This window comes from Eretmochelys imbricata, chromosome 1 (assembly GCF_965152235.1).
Source record: "Eretmochelys imbricata isolate rEreImb1 chromosome 1, rEreImb1.hap1, whole genome shotgun sequence".
In the NCBI taxonomy this organism is placed as follows: Eukaryota; Metazoa; Chordata; order Testudines; family Cheloniidae; genus Eretmochelys; species Eretmochelys imbricata.
Window position 1 is genome coordinate 142,968,901 of NC_135572.1, and position 21,726 is coordinate 142,990,626.

The 21,726-nt window shown below is 41.6% G+C and overlaps 1 protein-coding gene across 1 annotated transcript in view; it reads left to right on the plus strand.

The window, feature by feature from the left end:
• The window catches only part of SMS (spermine synthase), a 76,041-nt gene that overhangs the window by 21,920 nt on the left and 32,395 nt on the right, over nucleotides 1–21,726 (plus strand). The window contains exons 2-3 of the mRNA XM_077816697.1: nucleotides 10,276–10,396; nucleotides 21,428–21,521. Of these exons, the coding sequence (XP_077672823.1) occupies nucleotides 10,276–10,396; nucleotides 21,428–21,521 (215 nt within the window). The remainder of the gene's footprint in view (nucleotides 1–10,275; nucleotides 10,397–21,427; nucleotides 21,522–21,726) is intronic.

Here is a 21,726-nt window from a genome sequence, read left to right on the forward strand (position 1 = left end):
CTGTGTATGGCTTCATGAGCCAGGGCATTAAGGGGTAGGCAGGGTCCCCAAGGATAACTATAGGCATTTCAACATCCCCAACGGTTATTTTCTGGTCGGGAAAATAAGTCCCTTGTTGCAGCTGTTCATACAGACCAGCGTTCCTGAAGATGCGAGCGTCATGTACCTTTCCCGGCCATCCCACGTTGTTGTTGGTGAAACATCCCTTGTGATCCACCAGTGCTTGCAGCAGCATTGAAAAGTACCCCTTGCAGTTTATGTACTGGCTGCTTCGGTGGTCTGGTCCCAAGATAGGGATATGCGTTCCATCTATTGCCCCACCACAGTTAGGGAATCCCATTGCAGCAAAGCCATCCACTATGAACTGCACATTTCCCAGAGTCACTTCCCTTGATAGCAGCAGCTCAGTGATGGCGTTGGCTACTTGCATCACAGCAACCCCCACAGTAGATTTGCCCACTCCAAATTGATTCCCGACTGACCGGTAGCTGTCTGGCGTTGCAAGCTTCCCCAGGGCTATTGCCACTCGCTTGTGAACTGTGAGGGCTGCTCTCATCTTGGTATTCTTGTGCTTCAGGGCAGGGGAAAGCAAGTCACAAAGTTCCATGAAAGTGCCCTTACGCATGCGAAAGTTTCGGAGCCACTGGCAATCGTCCCAGGCCCGCAACACTATGCGGTCCCACTAGTCTGCTTGTTTCCCGGGCCCAGAATCGGCGTTCGATGGCATGAGCCTGCCCCATTGCTACCAAGATGGCCAAATTGCCAGGGCCCGTGCTTTGAGAGAAGTCTATGTCCATGTCCTCATCACTCTCGTCGTCATGCTGCCATCGCCTCCTCGCCTACTTTTGCAGGTTCTGGTTCTTCATATACCGCATGATAATGCGCGAGCTGTTTACAATGCTCATAACTGCTGCGGTGATCTGAGCGGGCTCCATGCTTGCCATGGTACGGCATCTGCAGGAGAGTAGAGTGGCAGCGGAAGTGGTCGTTCAGTGACGATGGTTTGCAGACCTAGTGCACCATCTGCTGCCAGGACACAACAGCTGAGCAGGCTACATGCTTGCAATGGTATGGCGAGACAAGAGCAGCTGAGCAGAGTTGCAGCGGAAGCGGCCCTGCGAGACCACCAGGAGAGCAGAGTGGCAGCGGAAGTGGTGGCTGACAACCTGGAAGGTGGATTCATGAGAACAGAATTGCAGCGGAAGCGGGAGCCCATGAGAGACAACATGGAGAAATTCGCTATCGAGACGAGAGCAGAGTGACAGCGGAAGCGGTGGTTTGATGATGACTGTTAGCAGTCCTACTGCACCGTCTGCTGAAAGCAGTATGGCGCCCACATGGAAAAAAGGCGCAAAATGATTGCTTTCACGGAAGGAGGGGCGACTGACGACATATACCCAAAACCACCCGCGACAATGTTTTTGCCCCATCAGGCATTGGGAGCTTAACCCAGAATTCCAATGGGTGGTGGAGACTGCGGGAACTGTGGGATAGCTAACCACAGTGCAACGCTCCGAAAGTCGACGCTAGCCTCGGTACTGTGGACGCACTCCACCAACTTAATGCGCTTAGTGGGGACACACACAATCGACTGTATAAAATCGCTTTCTAAAAATCGACTTCTATAAATTCGACCTAATTTCGTAGCTTAGACACATGCTTAGGAAAGCTGATGTTGCTCTTAATTCTCACAGGTAGCAAAAATTTCAGCACTAAGGTGCAACTTTTACGCAGGCCTGGTCTGCACTAAAAAGTTACGTTGACCCAGCTACATCACTCGTACGGGGAAAAAATATACATGTCCCTGAACTGTTTAGTTAAGCCAACCTAACCCCCGGTGTAGGCAGCGCTAGGTTGATGGAAGAATTATTTCATTGACCCAGCTATTGTGCCTCAGGCAGGTGGATTACCTACACTCACAGGAGAATCCCTCCTGTTGGCGTAGGTAGTGTCTACACTGAAGCACTATAGCAGTGCAGTGGTGTCGCTGTAGCATTTCAAGTGCACACAAGACTTTAGTCACTTTTCAAAGTAGAATAGCAGTTCAAAGTTAACCTGCAAAAAATAAAAGTTCTCTCTTCTTGATTTATGATATGTAAATAAGATCTGATCCAAATTATAATCCTCCCCATCCCCCAATGTAATTAATTCCTTTTTGGGTGACTTGGTTGGAGATATGGATAGGTAGGACTGGAGTAGAAGATTTCTCAATCAGTTTGAAAGGTAATCTGCTGAAAGCAGTTTTCCCAACTGCAATGGCTTTATCAGGTTTTTTTAAACTCCATTTCAAACAGCCTAGATAAAAATTCCTTCCTGTCTTGGTTGCTCTTGTTTTCACTGTCTTATCACATCACTCACTAGTGGGGTATGGTGTTTTGTTTTTTGTTTTTTTTTACTTTTTTCCCCCTTCCCAGTCCACCAAGGAGTACTTCAGCAAAAACAGTGAAGTCAAGACATGCAAACGTAAAAAGCAAAGAAGAAATCCTTTTAGGTCTTCTCTGTGCAAATTTTCCCTTTCCCTAGCGATCACCTTACTTTTATTACGCTATCTCCTAGAAGCTCCAAGTGGGCTAAGCATTATGAGTATTAAAGAAATTCACTTTTGCACTTGGTTTGTGTTCATTGTGTAGTTTCTACATTCCTATTTTGGTAGCGTAATTTTAGAACTTCACTACTACTGTGATAATCTATTAAGGAAAAGTAGCCCTCTGAACCCATCTTCCATATTATACACATGAGGAACCTAATAAAACAGAGCAGGTGCACGGGAAAATCCAATGTTGATCCACTTTCCCATGTACAACTAAACAACAGGTGGGTCATTTCAACTTGAAATATTAGTGGCTGCTCACATGTGAACATTATTAAAAATTCAGTTCCCAAGTGCCTTGAAAGTCTTGGTACAGAGCTCTGCTTCCTGCATTCTGTGTCTGGCTGGACCTAGTGTGCATAAAACAAAGGATTTTCCTATGGTGTTTTTCTTACAGAGAACAGAATGCTTCTAAACTTAGTACTGCGGGAGGTGTTTGTTGCAAAGGCCAATTGTTTTTAGAGGACATATTTTCAGCAACTTGAGGCAAAAAGTAGCTCAGTTGTTTGAAAGGTCATGTTAGAATGGGGTTTCTTATGCTCTTCAGTTTCTTCTTAAAAACATCCCTTCAACAAAAGCTACAATTAAAAGCTATTAATACAAGAAAGAACAGCCTTCCTAAACTTTAGAAAACCTGGAAGTCTAAAACTCTACTCAAACTAAGTAAATGTGAGAAACATAGTTAATTAATGAATTATATTGCTGCCCTGAGAAACATCACATTTAGAGATGGAGTATCTTCGGAGGTATATAAATTCTTAGTTTTATAAGCTCCGCTCCTGTAATCTGCTCAAGTGGGTGAATTCGCCCTTCCTCCCCCCTGCCACAGCACCAAATTACGTTTGGGATAGGAGCCAGAAATATTGCATGCTATCAGTTAAATGAAAATGTACCTCTTAATTTATATGATTAATGCACTTTATTTCTGCCATTTCTACAGCCGTCCATAATCCACAGATTTATTTGCTACTTCCTAAATCAAAAAGCGCGCAGTGCGGGGCCTCTGCCCTTCCCCCTCAACCCCAATTCCTGAATGTACATGTGCTGACAAATGCACATGTAGGTAATACACATAGCTAGTGTATCTATAGGCATAGATTTCATAGGGCCATACTGCTATATCATGGGATATATCTACAAGGTAAGAGCAAATGACAGTGCGATCGTAAAGGATCAGACTTGCTGCTATTGGAGCCATGTAGCTATGGACTACAGAGCACTGGTTTTATAGATTTGCAAGTTCAAACTCATGCATCCTATACCTTGAACTGTCACAAGTTGTCAGGCATTCAGATTGCTCTTTTCCCAGGCCACTTGTATATTTGCACGTTGTGTGGAGGGTGAACACATACTAACACCCAGTGGCATAAATATGTGTGCTTATACAGTAGTATTTGCACAGGTATGATGTTTCAGACCATGCATATTCGGTGTCATATATTACATTAGGTTTATGAATTTTTGCTTTGTAACTTAGTCCATGGGTTTATTTAGGAAAAAGTAGTCTTCAAAACTGGAGAAGTATTCAACAGTGGGGTCTTTGTGACACACTATACCTCAGGGATGGGGAAGGCACCTTGTAAACCCCATATTCATAATTTTTATATAATTGTCATATTTCATATAAAGCATGCCAGGTAGGGACTCATAGGAAGGACTATGATCTGCCGAAAGCCATTGTTCTATCTAAATATGTATATAATTAGTGCATATGAAGTTATTAGATTGTGTTGTATGGTTGTCACTAAAATATGCTGTGAATTGGGGAATTGCCGAGGTATTAGATCCCCAGAAACAACAACAAGGGAGCTAACCAATGCCTGGGTGCATGTCCAACAACCATCAGCAGCCGTTGTCCAGCAAGGGAGTTACAATTCAGTGATTCATTTGCACAAGTCCACACCAAGGGAATTTCTCAGTCTTGCCTGGTGACTCTGCCCATCAGACATACCTGGACTTGTGTTCTCCAAGCACATGGAATGAGGATATAAAATAGAGGACAGAGGCTGCATGGTTTGTCCTATATCTTCCCCCAACTATGCTGAAGGCAACAAGATCGGTAGCGCTGAGGAGACTAGTCCCCAGGCTAAGAGGAAGAGCCTGCATATGAAAGATTGTAACCAACCTGTAGTATTCAGTGGGGTGAGAAAAACTTCTTAGTCCAGATTGCCTAGTCTAATAAGGTTGAGAATTTAGACTGTGTGTTTATCTTTTATTTTCCTTTGGTAACTACTCTGACTTTTGCCTATCACTTAAAATCCATCTTTTGTAATCAATAAGTTTATTCTAATGTTTATCCTTATCAGTGAGTTTGACTGAAGTGCTTGGTAAATCTGCTCAGGTTACAAAGGCTTGTATATGTCCACTTTCCATTGATGAAGTAGTGAACCAATTAATAAACTTGCATTGCTCAAGAAAGGGTTTTGAGCAGTTCAAGATGGCGTGTTCCTCAGGTACTAGGTTTGGAGAGGGGGGGATTTGGCTGGTGCCTTTCTCTGTGTGATTCATGAGTAGCTCTGGGAGCATTCATGCAATCTAGCTGGGTGTGGGGCTCCCCATGCAGTTGTACTGAGTGTTAACAACATGTGGAGGGGTTTGCTGCTTGTCTCCAGTAAGGCATTGTGAGAGACAACCCAGATTAGTGAGTTAATGAGGCACAGCGGTCCCACAGTCCCTAGTTGAACCCCATCACAGTCTTATTTAATTTGTTTTATCTGACTAGCAAGAACTAAACAGATAGAAGTTGATGTTGTATTCTTGGAACCATCACATTAATTGTGTTCATACCATGCAATGAGTTTTAAGGAGCTTAGTCTGTTTATCTTACAGAGAAGTTTAAGAAGCAACTTTAATTGTGGTGTAGGAGTACTTACAAGGAGAGAACAAACCAGAAATTTAGAAGGCTTTTTTAATCCACAGGATAAAGACATAACAAGATCAAATGGCTCAAAATTAAAACTGGAGCAACTCAAACTGGAAAAAGGATGTGTAATAAACAAGAGGGTAATAAACTATTGGAACAGATTACCAAGGGATATTGTTGGAAACTCTCTCTTACATGGAGACTTTAAATCAAGGTTGGATGTCTTTCTAAAAAAGATGGTCTGGTTCAGCTACAAATTATGGGGCTGAATGCTGAAATTACAGAGTGAAATTCTGTGGCTTGTATTGTGCAAGAAGTCAGACTAGCAGATCATAATGTTTTTTCTCCTTAAGACAGTATTTAAATTAATTGATTTTTAACAGTGAGCAGCCTTTTGGCAACTGTAACTTCAGAGGAATGTCTGTAGCTATTCCAAATTGCCTCTTCTAGAAGCATATTGTTATGCACAGACTGGATGCTTAAAACTTATGCAGATGTGATGTCATTATAAGTAATAGTAATTCTTGTTTTGTATTCTTTGATATCTAATCCCTTGCAGTTCCATTCCTTTCAATACATAAATGCCAGATACTTGGATAATTATTAATTCTGTCACATTTTAAATAAATGCAGTTTGTTAAATTTCCATGTGAACTATAGAGAAATTTCCCTGGCCTGAACTTGCATCAAAATTTGAGCTGAATGGAAAGGCTTTCTTTCACTTGAGTTGCTGTTATGGTCAGAGGATACACTTTGCCTTGCTAGGGGTTGCTCAGTGTATTGATTCTCCTGCTCTGAACTTGGGTAGGGGGGCAAGTTCATTTATTTTTAAAACTGGGGAGTGGGGGGGACGAGGTGGTGGGTGTCAATATTCCAAATACTTCCTGGCTACCCAGTGGTGGTGATGATGCAGCTGCAGCAGCAGCATTCAAGTGAAGGTCTGGAATTCATTTAGGGCATGTCTACACTTAGGGCTTGGCTACACTTGCGAGTTACAGTGCATTAAAGCAGCCCTGGGCGCCCTAGCTCACTACCTGTCCACACTGGCAAGGCACGTAGAGCGCTCCTGGTACTCCACTTAGGCGAGAAGATTAATGCTTGTTGCAGGCATCAGGGTGAATGAGGTGTTGCATTACTGCGCTCTGATCAGCTTTGAGAAACGTCCCATAATCCCCTTAAGTCAAGTGGCCACTCTTCTCATTGTTTGGAACTTGCTGTAGGAATGCGGATATGCCTGTTGAAAGCGCTGTTTCTGACAGCCAGCTGCTTATCTGCTCCAAGACTAAGCAACCATTACTGTGGAATGCTGTGTGAGAGAGAGAGAGAGGCGGGGGAGGAAGGGCGGGGGTCTGCTGCTGTCTGAATTTACAAGACGGCATGCTGACATGCTCTCAGCCCCTCCAAAAACCCACTCTCTCTCCCCGCACATACACACTCCCTGTCACACTCCACCCCACCCCCCCATTTGAAGGCACGTTGCAGCCACTTGCATGCTGGGATAGCTACCACAATGCACTGCTCTCTGTGGCCGTTGCAAGAGCTGCTAATGAGGCCACGGCAGTATGCTTGTAGCTGTCAGTGTGGACATATTGAAGCGCTTTCCCTACTGTGCTCTACGAAGGCTGGTTTAACTCAAAGTGCTCTACATTTGCAAGTGTAGCCAAGCCCTTAGCGTCAGTATAAACACTGCCTACTCTGACAGGAGGAGTTGCTCAGTTGGCATAGGTAATCCACTTCCCTGAGGGGGATAAATAGGTCAGCAGAAGAATTCTCCCCATCAATTTTGCACTCTGTACACAGACCTTAGGTTGGCTTAACTATGCTGGTCAGGGGTGTGGATTTTTCACACCCCTGAGCGATGTAGTTATGCTGACCTAATTTTCAAGTGTAGACCAGGCCTTTTTGGTTTTCACTCTAATCTGCTGGCCTGGAAAGTGCTGTGTGTATAATTAAACTAACGAGGCACCCATCAGTTTCATTTTCATGTTCCTGTAGCACTCTTATGATCTTGTAGGAGGAAAGGAAAGAAAGTGGGAGGGAGATGACGACGGACGGGTGTAGTAGTGGGGAGGATGTGTGGGTGATGGGATGGACAACACAAGAGACAGCACCAAGTGCAGAGTCTAAATTAAAAAATGTGGAACCAGTTTTCTTGCCAGGGAGTGGTTGTACCAGTACTAGCAGGGCAGACAACAGGAGCAGGGCAGGGTGTTCAACACCGAGTCATGAAAACCTTCTTTCAAGCCACTGCTGTAAACACCTGAGTCTAGTCTGTGCTAGTGCTTACACCAATGGTGTATCTTTACTGCTGCTGCTGCACAGGAGGTATAAAAATTGCTAGTGGATATGAAGCCAGGGAGAGGCTCTAAAACTTCCTAGAAAACGTAGAATATGAAAGAAAGCAAAAAAAAGTTGTGGTTTTTTGAGGAGGGAGGGTAGAGATTGCATTTGATTATGTTTCAGCTATCATTATAATGGGAATAGTTAATTGAGCTAATTTGCCAAAGAAATTTGGAAATAAAATCTCCCCAGTAAAGTCTGAATTTATACCACCGCTTAACACTGCATGTATATTGTGGAGGTTTGGAAGGAGAGTCCACTTATAGTTGTGCATGTGTGAACACTACACACGAGTAAAATTAGTAGACATGTCAGCATCCAAATTCTTCAGTACTTTTCAGTACAGTTTGTTTTTTCTTAATTCTAATTAAGCATAAATTGCAACCCGGGGAGTGTAATGAATGAGACCTAGAAGATAAAAGGAAAATGTGAACTCTTGCTTTGTTAGCTCTAACATTATTTGATCTTTATCTAAAAGGCATTGCCTTCCCAGCTTACTACATTTGGCAAGAGAGATGAATCACATCATTCTTGTTGACAGGGAAAAATAAGGGAAATATTTTTTTGTTCCTCTCTAGTATTTCAATTTCTCTGGTAAAATTATATGGATGATAGCCCACATGTCTGAGTACAGCTTTTACATAATAGCAATCAATAATCAGGTTGGCAGTTTAGTCTAGTGGTCTTTGTACTCGGTGGAAGATAGGGGTTCCTAAGTTTTAGGGCTTGTCTACCTGGAGAAACTGACCAGCTAAAGCAGAGTAATGGTTGAATAAAGTCACTTTAACTCTGGAATAGTGTCTGCATATAGCTATATTGGCTTAGCTATAGTTATAATTATTCCACTGAAGCTAAACAATATATTTCTCCGTGTAGACTAGCTACTTGTTTTGCTATGCCTGTCTTGCTGAATGGTCTTATGGCAACAGAGGTTTAATTGGGGCTTGATGTCTCTCTCCTTTTTTTTTTTTTAATTGAAACTTGTGGGTTATGCTTTGAGGATTAATGCTATGTACATCAGAACCTGCATTGTATGACACTTTTCTGCCAGTTTTACACTGAGTCTCATATAATTTTACCAGAATCACTAATTTAGCATGGATAACTAATTCCAAGGTCAACTAACTTCTCACAATTTAGTTTAGCATTTCACTCTTGATACAGCTTCTAAAATACCATAACAAGGAAGCAAAAGATGCAGTCTCTTTATTTTATGCACACTAGACTTTTGTGCTGTAACTTGTTTGTTTTAGCTATAAAAGGATGATTACTGATTTACAAAAGTAGATTCATCTTTTTTTTTTTTTTTTTTGGAGATAACAGAGCAAACGAGTCTCAGATGTTACTTGCATTAAACTCAATGGGATCACACTAGGGATGACTTTGGACAAATGTTTATGTATATTGGATATGAACTCTAGCAGAATAACTGGATTATAGTTGGCAGGTTATAATGGCTTCCTCTTAAATAAGGGAATGACCATTCTGCTCCTCCTGTTTTCGGGATTGTCTAATTAATGTAAGTAAATAACTGAGGGAACCGGCTCTAAGTAATTCCATTTTAGTTTAGATTTGGCCTGTGAAAGACTACTAAACTATGTAACATCTCTAGTTTGATGACTAAGGCCCTGAGCCTTTATTGAGTTCTGTGCAAACAGACTTCTCTGTACCACAGACAGGGATCAGCGCATAAATCAGTAGATTGATAGAAAAGTGATGACCAACAGAGAATACCTGCAGATTGAAGTCTCTGTTGGAGGGCTTCTTGACAGTCAATTTAAAAATCTAACTCACTGTTGGTATTGGTGGTGGTGGTGGTGAGAAACGTGCATTAGCACTTACTATTGCTTTGTATCCCTTAGCTACAAACTTTCACCTTAGAGTTTCCCTTTCACCTGAGGAAAATCGTCTTTTTGTTCCTAAAAGGAACCAGGAAAAGCTTGGCTTGTGTCTGGAGTGGAATTGGTTGGCTCATCTTGCCCAGTCAGTCATTGTTATTGGAGAGAATGTTAAAAGTCCTAACCTGGGAAGAATACTAAATTGCGAGATCATCCAGTACAGTAGCTTCTCTATCATTAGGTCTCATCATAATTAAAATAGTACAAGTCTGGAGTCTTGCTATCATGGTGGTAGAGATGGTTGAGTAATAATATTAATCCTATTAAACTAGACACTTTGCCCTATGATCACCCAACTCTTTATAAAAAAAAAAAAAAAAAAAAGTCTGATGGAACTTCCTTGACCAGAAAGATGTCATAAAGGAGGGGACAAGGCACCCTCATAGCGTAAGATTGCAGACTCAAAAGCCACTGCCTTAGTGGGGGAACAAAGGCGGTCCAGAGTATAGCTACCAGACTGCTGCCAAGAACTACAGAACCTTTTTAAAATATAAATAAAGCAGCAGGTGTGTGTAGTAAACTTAACGTTTGTCTGAGAATGTCTTAACTGACTGTATTTTCCCTTCCTTCCCTTCATCTTGCAGCTGATTGCAATGCCGTTCTTAAAGGTCTACAGCCTGTTTTTCAAGAGCAGGGAATGACAGAAACAATTCATAACTGGGAGGATCATGGTTACTTAGCAACTTACATCAACAAAAATGGCAGGTGAGTTGGATATTGGACCCTGGGTTCATATTCTGACCAGATGAGTGAAGTCATCTATGAGCATAGTTATAACTATGTAAGAAAAGCAGCGTTAACACCATCTGAGCTTCTGAAAGCAATCTATAAAAGGAACCGTACATCTGAAAACCTCTGCCCACCCCTTCATCCCCAAACAAAACAAACAAAATAAAAACCCTAAAGGAACAAAACAGTTGGGTACTGCCTGAGACTTAGTTTAAATACCATACTTAACTAAAACTTTTTTAAACATTTTAAATTTAGAAGGTGTTTTACTGTGTCCTTGTTGTTTTCATTTTACCTTCTTCCCTACCTTTATTTATTTCTTTCCTTATTCTAGATCAGGGATCGGCAACCTTTGGCACGCAGGCCGAGATGGTTTGTTTACCTGCTGCGTCCACAGGTTCGGCCAGTCGAGGCTCCCACTGACCGCGGTTCGCCGTTCCAGGCCAGTGGGGGCTGTGGGAAGAGGTGCAGGCCACGTGCCAAAGGTTGCCAATCCCTGTTCTAGATCATGGTGTGTCTCTTCCTGTTTTTCAGCCGCCTTATTTTTCTCCCCTGTCCACACCGTACTTGCTTTACTTCCTTCCCTATATATTTTTTTCTCTTATTTTATTTCTCCCTTGTGGGTCCCGAAAGGATCATGGAGTCTCCTAGGCTGAGCTGATCCGCCTGCTCCTTTTTATTTCTCTGTGTGTGTGTATGTGTGTGAGAGAGAGGAGGAGAGGGGTCCTCCTGTTGTAGTGGAATTAAATTAACCCAAACTTCATCCAGTTTCATTGCTGCACAAAACTCTGAACAGTAGCAGTGAAAACTGACCACCCTAATCAGTTTTATCCTCTGTTGCAGCATAGGAAACATCTCAGAAACAGACAGCCAGGAACTGTTTCTCTTCAGACTTAGGACAACCATCACTTAACATTCCCATTGTGAACTGAATGCCATCTTTGCAGTCAAAATGGCTAGGGTTTTTTTTGGGAGGGGGGCGGGGGGAAATAATGAGATCATAAATTCTGCAGAAATCCAAAGTTACACCCCTTCCAGCTCCCTTTGAGAGAACTTCCTACTTGCCATGGATTACTGTATTTGAAGCCCTGCCATAGTTTATCACTGCTGCTTTAAACTCAGGATTCTCAATTTTCCAACGATAAGATCGTTATATGTTTAACCACGTTTTAGCTTTAGAAAATTGCAGCATGTGAATGATAGATGTACTAACTGAAGTGCATTTTCTGGAGAGAAGAAAAATGAAGTCCCCAGGGCTTCTGTTTTTCCCAGATCTGAAGAAGAGTTCTGTGTAGTTCAAAAGCTTGTCTCTCTCACCAACACAAGTTGGTCCAATAAAGTCACCCCTCTTGTCCCTAGATATGCTAACTTGGTATTTTTGCCCCTTTATTGCCATTGCTTTTGGCTATTTTACAAACCCATTGGTGGTTTCCCAAAAAATATGACTGGGACACGCTTTCATATAAGCAGAGCTAATTGAGACAAACTAATAAATAAAACCAGGCTCAGTTTATTCCCCTTAGCTGCTTTACCATGCAGAAATATATATATATATATTTTGAAGGACTGCATATTTAATATAATTGGCCTATTTGATGCTTCACATCACGAATTAGATTAGCTTTACTGCGTTCATGCCTAACCATTTTGTAACTTTGGCTCATCGTTGAGGGCAGAAACCAAAAGCTGTGCAGTTTGACGTGGTTTTTATGCTTTGTGGTTTTTGTTTGTTTGCGCTGGCTTAGCTATGCTAATCTAAATGCAGTGGTGCAAGCTCAGAGTATAGAGATGTTGCAGTTTATCCTAGTTTGCAAAGTGAGAAGTGTCACCATGGCTGTACAGGGTTTTCTTGTGGGACTTATTTTCTTTCTTACACAATTTTGAGCTGTACCGGTGCAAAATCGCGGTTTACACTATGGCAGGGGGTTTGTGATAGGAGCTTACACACACTGTTATATCAGTTTCGCTACACAGGTACAAAAATACTCAGTGCAGAAAAGGCCTTATATCTTCCACTAAAAAAGATGCTTCTTGAATCTTCTGTTAGCTAGGAGGCTTGCCCGACTGCAGCGCGCTCTCATTCTATTTCTTTTTTTTTTAAACTGAACCCTCTTTACTAAAAAGGTTAAAAGGAAACTCCAAATTTTGTAACTTTTGTTACAGCCCATTAAAACATTTGTGGACATAGTTATACATTTAGTCAAATGTTAGCTGGACTTAAGGAAACTCTGAGGCCTTGTATATACTAGAATGTACTGCTTGAATTATACATATAGAATTTGTATGTTAATAAAACAATGCCTTTAGATTTACAGGTTTCAGAGTAGCAGCCGTGTTAGTCTGTATTCGCAAAAAGAAAAGGAGTACTTGTGGCACCTTAGAGACTAACCAATTTATTTGAGCATAAGCTTTCGTGAGCTACAGCTCACTTCATCGGATGCATTCAGCAATAAGAAAGCTTATGCTCAAATAAATTGGTTAGTCTCTAAGGTGCCACTAGTACTCCTTTTCTTTTTAGATTTACAGTTAGCAAGTTTGTACATTGTTCTGTCATGCAGCTGTAGTTTGACCTTTGTAAAAAGACCTTCATATTATTCCATTGGCAGTGGCTGGAGTTAGTTACCTTACAAAACTATTTTGGCTTTGGTAGGAAACCTTGTAACTCTGATAATAAGGCCTAAGTGGAGGGTGCTGTACTCAGATCCATCTTGCTGAACAATGTCTCCTCTTTGTGAGCCTGAATGAGGAGCTTTCATACTGGATTGCTGGGTCTTGTCAGGCACAAACACTGCACGCTGAGTGGGAGGTGACGCCCAGGAGGGAGAATAGCCAGCCTTAATATCAAAGTAATTGCTTTGGGTAGTTTCAGTACTTACCTATGCCCTGAACCAGGCAACGAAAGCTGGGCCAATGCAGGGCCACATGCAAAAGTGCAAAAACTAGAAAAACGAAAATGTTTTGAACAACTCAGATATATTGTTAAACATTGTGTATGCAATACAAACTCTGTAAAATGAGCATGCTACTCTTTAGTTGTAATATATTAGAGATTCAGACTATTACCGTTGCTGTCGACAAAAATTTATCTGACAAAGACATTATCTGAACTGCCCTTTGGAAAGCTGCAGCTGTTAAATGAATCAGAGTTGATTTGCGGATTACGCCACGCTTTCCTGTTGTCATTGCCAAAATAACAGAGCTGCGTCCTTCTTTGTCTGAAGTTAAGCTAGCAAAAGTCACATTTGGCAACTCTACCTGGTCCATTTAATTCATGATTTACTCTGACAAAGAACCTAATTGAAGAAGGCTCACTTGAAAAATATTCACTAATCATTTTGTCAACACAAACGTAGGGGAAATAACCATTCACACCCCACACAGAAGCAAGACACTGCCCACTTTAACCAATCAAATCATTGCCAGTAGTGGTGTGAATGAATATTTTCTTTGCTGTACCAGCCTCATTGACCAAACACTGAGCTGGCAAATACACCAAAGTGCATTGTGGGACTTCAGCAATTTTTGTTTCTGACCAATACCTTTAAAGTCACTTATGTAAATTGCATTAACTTTTAAAAGGGTGCCTTGTCTTAAGCAGCACATTTCTACCTGAAATGTTGCTGATTCTCATTACAGGTTGTGCATGACATTGTAGGGAAAATTATTACTGCACTTCGTGTATTTTTACTTTTTGCGTATGTGCTGGCACCTTCCGTACAGCAACTGGACAAGAAACTAATGATTAAAAGAAAATGTAAAACTTCAAAAATTGGCAGAGGAATTCAGGGTGAGGGGAGCACTAAAGGTAGTACCTGTAACTGCTCGAGGTTTATTTTTTTTAATTGATGGTGCCATATAAATGAATACTGTATCTTACTGTGTTGTAGTGGCAGCTTTGATAGCCTGTGTGGATAAACTTGAGATTTGCACGTGGTGTCTGGGCAGGCGGTGTATATGGGGAAAGGGGGAGGAGTTGCTTCAAATCCACACTCATGGTCTGCCTGCACAACTGTTTAAAAGCAAAATCCCTCTTTCTCATTTAAAAAAAAAAATAAAAAAAAAATGAGCTACTTCTCTGAGTAGCTGTGACCTTCACCTTTTTTTAAACCTCTGTTCAGCCTTGGAACACAATAGAGCACTGGGATTTTATTGACATTTGTGTTCTGTAGATTATGGTTCTGTTTTGGCCTACAGCAGGAGGGTGAAGGATTTTTTTTATCTCATGTTAACACCTCTTTAAAAAAGGCTAGTCTGGACACTCTCCAAGCATTTGTTTCAGGGCTTGTCTTCACATACAGCGCTATAGCAGCGTAGCTGCAGCACTTAAGTGGAGACGCTCCTACACTGACGGGGGAGCTTCTCCTCTCCGTGTAGTTAATCCACCTCCGCAAGAGGTGGTAGCTATGTTGTGGGAAGAAGCTCTCCAATTGACATAGCACTGTCTATGCTGGGGGTTAGGTGGGTGTAACTTTGTCACTCAGGGGGTGGATTTTTCACACCCCTGAACAACTTAGTTATACCGTGGTAGGTCTGAAGTGTAGACCTGGCCTCAGGCTATAAATTGTGTGGTTTACCCTCGGAATCATCCTAGAGTCAGAAGGCATAATCAGATGTGTAGTCACTTTCTAGCCCTGTCACTGTCTCTTGTAACATTGGGTATATCTTAAATTCCTTCATTTTCCCATCTGTATAATTAAAATACCTACTATGCAGGAATGGTGTAGTGATGGCTTTCATTCATGTTTGGTAAACGCTCTGAAATCCATTGGGAAATACTAATAGATGTGCAAAGTTTGAGACATTTCAATGGTATTATTTTAATAAATCAATCAGGATTGGCTTCTGTCCCCTCCCCTATTATGAGGAATACCTAAGTGACAGAAGACAACATTTTAAAAGTGACCTGTCTAGGAAAATATTTAGGCTGCTGTATGATATGCAAAAAAGGCCTAAAATGGGGGTGTGTTGTGTTGTCTCCTACTCTCCCCCCCGTAGTCCTCTTTCAAGCCTTAATTGAAGGGGTCAGGGTGCTGAATCCTTAGCAAAGTGGACTCCTCTTTCAGTTTTTTTAAATTTAACAGGAGTCAACTCAAATCTCCATCCCACAGCTTCAAGTGGTATAAAAAAGTCACTTCCTAGTTCATAAGTATAAAGGAAATGAAACCTGATGAACTGATGACCTCTAATGTCCAACCACCCCAGCAGACGGTTGGACAAGACAACCAACGTAGGCGAGACCTGACTGTTAAATGTTAGAACAAATAAAACAAGTAAACCCTGCTCCGATGAGGTATGCATGCTCTCACCCCCCCCCAAAGGGGCGAGGGGGAAAAGCTCTTATGTGATTCCTTCAACCTGTGTAGAGAGAAGGGTGGCTGGCAGGATCCAGGCCCACAGCTTCAGCAGCACCAAGGCCCCATGGCTGAGCCAGGCTTCTGCTCAGAGTCTACCTCCACTACCCCTTAAAGGGGAGAAAGACTTGCTTGACTTGGGCTGCTTCTCATCTCTTTTCACTATTCCTCTACACTGCTGCCCCACACCACTGAAGATGAATTTTAATTACAGAAGTAAGGTGTAGGAAAGGAGAGTAAAGCATCTGACATTACTGGAAAACAAAATCTTTGTATATATGTTCCTGTGGGCAGGGAGTGTCACTTCAGGAGCCTCAACCTGATAGACCCCTAAGTGCTACCATAATAATAAATGTTTGACTATTTCTATCTTACAGACTACATTGGCTGTTTTCAACTAGTCTCGTTATTAATGTAAAAATTAGTCTTGTTTTAGAATTTACAACATTTAAACTCCAGTATTAATCTACTTTTCAATCTTAAAAATTGCTGATCTTAGAAGTGACACCTTGAAAACTTCTCTAATAATGTAGGTTTCAGAGTAGCAGCCGTCTTAGTAAGTATCTACAGGTCTGATGCAATACCATTTCAAGTTGCTGAAATGTCTCCCTTTGATTTCAGTGAGCTTTAGATCTGGCTCCAAACAAGAGGACTGAGTTGGTGGGATGTGGTGGTAAGATACTGGGTTAGATTCTGCTCTCATTTGCTTCCTGATAATTTTGTGACTTAAACTAGTAAGTGTGGCTGATTAAAACACCCGCCACCCCCAACCTTTAAGTGAGAGGACTCTACCCCATTGAGTCAATTGTCCCCTTCTCGTTGCCTAGCCAACTCAAAGTTAGGTCTAACTTAATAGTGGCAAACATTTGTTTCCTTCTCTATAGTCAGTATTTATTCAAGAAAACTGAACAGCTTTTGATGGCAGCCACCCAATGGTTACTTACAGTGTGATATCTCACTGCTCTATCAAAAATGTCATTGCATTTTTGGATTCCCTGTGTAAGCTGTATGAAGCATTCTCATTGGATGTTGGGTGGTGAAGCTAGCCTATGCTCATTGGCAACTCGGGGAAACTGGTCTTAGCAGTATAGATAACACCGGTAATAAGAAAACACTTGCCTTAGGAGAGAGGATGAACTTTGAACAGAAATGCATAGTAACTGTTTTTGATTTTGCTGAGTCTTATTTACAGCGGAAGCTAATGAGTCTCCTGGCCGCACCCTTGGGCTGCTCTGCTGTTGTTAATGGGTGTTTTTCTAAACATATGATTGCAGTGGTTTGACTACATCTGTTTTCAAGCCTGCCTAGTTTGTGGACACACTTAAATCGGTTTTAGTTAATTTGGTAAACAAGTAAATCAGTAACCAGCAGGGGTTTCCATCCAGCTAAGCAGATTTAAAAACTAATTTTAGTTAAACTGGTGCAACTTGCCTTTAGAAAAAGGCTAAGACTGTCTTCTGTTTAGAGGCAGGAAGTATGGGCTAGGTTTACAAGTTGAATTATGGACCGTTTGAACCACTCAGATGCCAGTTTGCGGAAGAAAGGAGGCATGACAGCAATCTTCCACTCATGTGAAGCCTAAGGATCCTGTGGTAACAGTTAAAATAACAAATAGATAAAATCCACATAGGTCTAGAAAAGCCTCTGCTTTATATTCTAATACCTGCTGTAAAATAGCCTTGCCTTTATATTGTGTCTCTATTTTAAAAAATTTACAAAGTATGTATGTATGTATTGAGGAAGCAGCCCTGGAATGAGCCACATTGGAAGTGAAACATGGCAGTTGTTAAACAGTAATAGCAATGCCTCACTTCAGGACAGGAAATTGAAATTACAGGAGGGAATTTGTGTAGAGGAGATGACTACCCAAATTAATAATGGCCAGTGGGAGGTGAATTACCTCCAGTTGTTACAGTATGGGGATAAATTTCTGAAATGGCACATTTGATAGTGCAGCATTCTCTGGCACCATGTTGAAGCATGGGTTCAGTACAGAATAGTAAGAGTGCCACCTAGCTACATGCTCTAGCACTATGGGTGGTGGTTAGGGGTTGGTTTGAATCAATTGACTTAAAAAGTCAACAGGAGTACTTCTATTTAAGTATTTGATAAAAACCATGTAGTCTCCTGGACTGAAGGCATTGTACATACCTATAGGGCTAGTCTATAGCATGCTTGAGCAAGCACGCTTTATTAAAATCCCTTTCTGTAGTGGAGGGTGTCCAGCTATTGGAAGAAGTTGTCATGCAGGCTTCTGCATCCATGCTTGACTGTTTCTTTCCAGCAGGATTGTTGCCAGCCAGGGTTTCTTTTGTAATGTGCCCAGAGTGCCTTAAGAAACAGACCAAAAGAAAGGGCTAAAAATGCTTTTAGGGATACACATGCATAAAGGCTAGAGAACAGTAATGGCAGCTCTTTATAGTGCTGTTTTTTGGGAAAAAGAGGAAAAGATCACAAATATTTTCAGTCTTTTATGTTTCTCCCCTGATATGTGGCCTGAAATCTTGAATGTCAAAAATTTTGACCATCTCTAGGTTCTTAACTTAATAACCTCTCAGTCATATATAAAAGTTATCATTTTCTGGTAGCGCAAAACTTGCTTATACTATAGCAAATCCTGCTTTGCTGGAGCCAGTCTCCTGCTAACTTTTACCAGATCCTAGCCATCCCACTCATGAAACAAAAACCACTCCAGAGTTTCCTGGCTTTGATGTTGCTTTTATAGCATTTGTGTGTAGGCAATGCTACAGTGTGCAGAATCTTGCAAAAACACCAGCTCTTACACCCAAGCATTGATGCTGGTGGAGTGTTCAGGGCTGTCAAAGTAAAATGTCTAATGGGCTGGCTCTGCCATATAAGAGTGGCTGGGGGGGGGGAGATGGTGAATCTGAAGAATAGATGGGGACTGCAGTGGCAATGGTTGCTTTAAAAATAAATGGCGTAACTTGGTTGGTTTTTACTGTTGTACATATTTCTGGAAAGCTGGAGAAAGTCTCACTGTGTGTGCATTGCTATTGCTCATGTCCATCAGTGCACTGAATGTGCTTATAACTAAGTTGCTGTATTGAGGATTTTCACTAACATTTTACCATAGTGTTGAGATGGAAGAAAAAACCAAACCATTATTATTAGAACAAAGTACCTGTGAGTGCCTTCTCCTAAGAGAGTGGTAATGTCACAGTGTTTCTAAAATGATGGAACAACATCCTAGTGACTAAGCTGATGGTTTAACAACTGCCATGTTTCACCTCCATTGTGGCTTATAATTACAAGACAAAGATGAATCTATCACTGGAATGGCCAAACTTACTGACCCTCCGAGCCGCATACAATAATCTTGAGAAGTTTGAGAGCTGCAAGATCTGCCGAGGTGCTGGGCTTCTGGCTCCACCGCCCCTTCATGGGGCTAAAGCCTTTTCATTCCCCTCCCTGCAGGGCAGAAACCCCTAATTCTACCACCTTGCTGCAGGGCAGATACTCCGAGTTTCTTCCCCCTTCTCATCTGGTAGGCAGAGAATGCGGGGTGCGTGGGGGGTCCACGAGCCGCACTTTAACTGTAAAAGAGCCACATGTGGCTCACGAGCCACAGGTTATCAACGCCTGATCTGTCACATCAGTTTGATGGAGGAAAGTAGATGAACAGTGAACTAGCAGGTTGCTTATTATGCAAAAGTTATTTACTAGATAGTAGGAGGAAAAAGACTGGTCCATTGACTTTGATGAACCATGGTTTTAATGGTGTTAGTTTACAGATGTCTCATAGATAGTCTTAAATATTAGTGGGAAAGGCCTTGACTGGACTGTTTCTGATACCATCTGGTTCAGATGGAAAACTATAAATCTGCATATTTTAAAAAGTACTTTACAGATGTTACTGTAGATTTAAAAATAAAATTACTCCAAAGGGGATATGCTGCATATCCTTCTCCTAAGTCAGGTCCTGTAATAGAGACTTTGGTGAACCAAAGTGAGACATCTCTTAAAGGGACTGGAGTTCCATCTTAAGGGCCTTCTCTTCTTTGCTTAAAAAAACCCAACAAACCAAACAAAATCCTGCTGATATCCAAAGCAAATGGCTGATGGATGGCCTCTAGAATAGAGCAAATGGTTTTGTTGTTGGTTCAGTGCATGTCATCCATGGCCTCTTCCTTTTTAGTTTTTAGGGTAATCACTTTAAGGCCAAAATTACTGGAAACTTTTAATCACTTTAAAAGTTTCCAGTAACTAAACTAGCAGAAACTAGTTACCCATTCTTACTTAGTACTTGTTTTGTCACTTAATTATGTTTGTTGCCCCCCCGCCCTCCCATAAAATACACTTTGTATTTCTTATGAATAGTCATTAATCTGTTAACATGAAAGCTGTCTGTATGAGGTGGCTCTAATACTTTAAGTTCTCTTGAAGTGAAAGGCAAGGGAATAGCTAATTGTTTTCTGAAACTTGTTTTGTTTTTAAGTATCTAATTATAACTCTAAACAAATTCTCATATTCAAAGAATAGAGACTGATGTGCAGTGTATTTTCCCTCTTGTTATGTCTGTGTTGGTTTTTATGCACTGCTGTGGTTTTGTTTGTTTGTTTTAAGATTAGTTGTATGATCTTTAGGGGGTGGCTGTCATGCTCCTGCCAACTCTGTATGTTGTTCAATTACTTTTTGAAAGAAACAGAGAGAGAAAATCATTATTTGACAGTGGAGCTGGAAAAATTACTAGACTTCTGAATTCATAGAATATCAGGGTTGGAAGGGACCTCAGGAGGTCATCTACTCCAACCCCCTGCTCAAAGCAGGACCAATCCCCAATTAAATCATCCCAGCCAGGGCTTTGTCAAGTCTGACCTTAAAAACTTCTAAGGAAGGAGATTCTACCACCTCCCTAGGTAACGCATTCCAGTGTTTCACCACCCTCCTAGTGAAAAAGTTTTTCCTAATATCCAACCTAAACCTCCCCCACTGCAACTTGAGACCATTACTCCTCGTTCTGTCATCTGCGACCATGGAGAACAGTCTAGATCCATCCTTTTCGGAATCCCCTTTCAGGTAGTTGAAAGCAGCTATCAAATCCCCCCTCATTCTTCTCTTCCACAGACTAAACAATCCCAGATCCCTCAGCCTCTCCTCGTAAGTCATGTGTTCCAGTCCCCTAATCATTTTTGATGCCTTCCGCTGGACGTTTTCCAATTTTTCCCCATCCTTCTTGTATTGTGGGGCCCAAAACTGGACACAGTACTCCAGATGAGGCCTCACTAATGTAGAATAAGGGCAACGATCACGTCCTTCGATCTGCTGGCAATGCCCCTACTTATACGTCCCAAAATGCCATTGGCCTTCTTGGCAACAAGGGCACACTGTTGACTCATATCCAGCTTTTCGTCCACTGTAACCCCTAGGTCCTTTTCTGCAGAACTGCTGCCTAGCCATTCGGTCCCTAGTCTGTAGCGGTGCATGGGATTCTTCCATCCTAAGTGCAGGACTCTGCACTTGTCCTTGTTGAACCTCATCAGATTTCTTTTGGCTCAATCCTCTAATTTGTCTAGGTCCCTCTGTATCCTATACCTACCCTCCAGCATTGCATTGTATTAAGAAATAGTTTTTCCTCTTGGTAAACTACAGTGTTGTTAATAAATGAAATCCTAATCATTATAATTTTGCTTTTTAGTTTTTCCAATCTGAGAATTTACCCTCATGGATTAGTATTGGTGGATCTGCAGAGCCACAGTGATGATATTAAAGGAAGAGATGAAATCGATCATGTAAGTATACCATTAGCCATCTCAAAGCACGTAGAAGAAATCCTAGCAGTTTCTTTGAATATGTCAGTGTGGATCCCACTATAGGTAAATGTGTCCACAAGATCTGAGTCTTTTGAATAGCAGTGTCTGTTGCAGCTGGCCATGCATCCTGTACCTCCTTGTGCTCTCATGCAGGAGTAAAAGTGGCTGCCACCCTCCCCTCGCC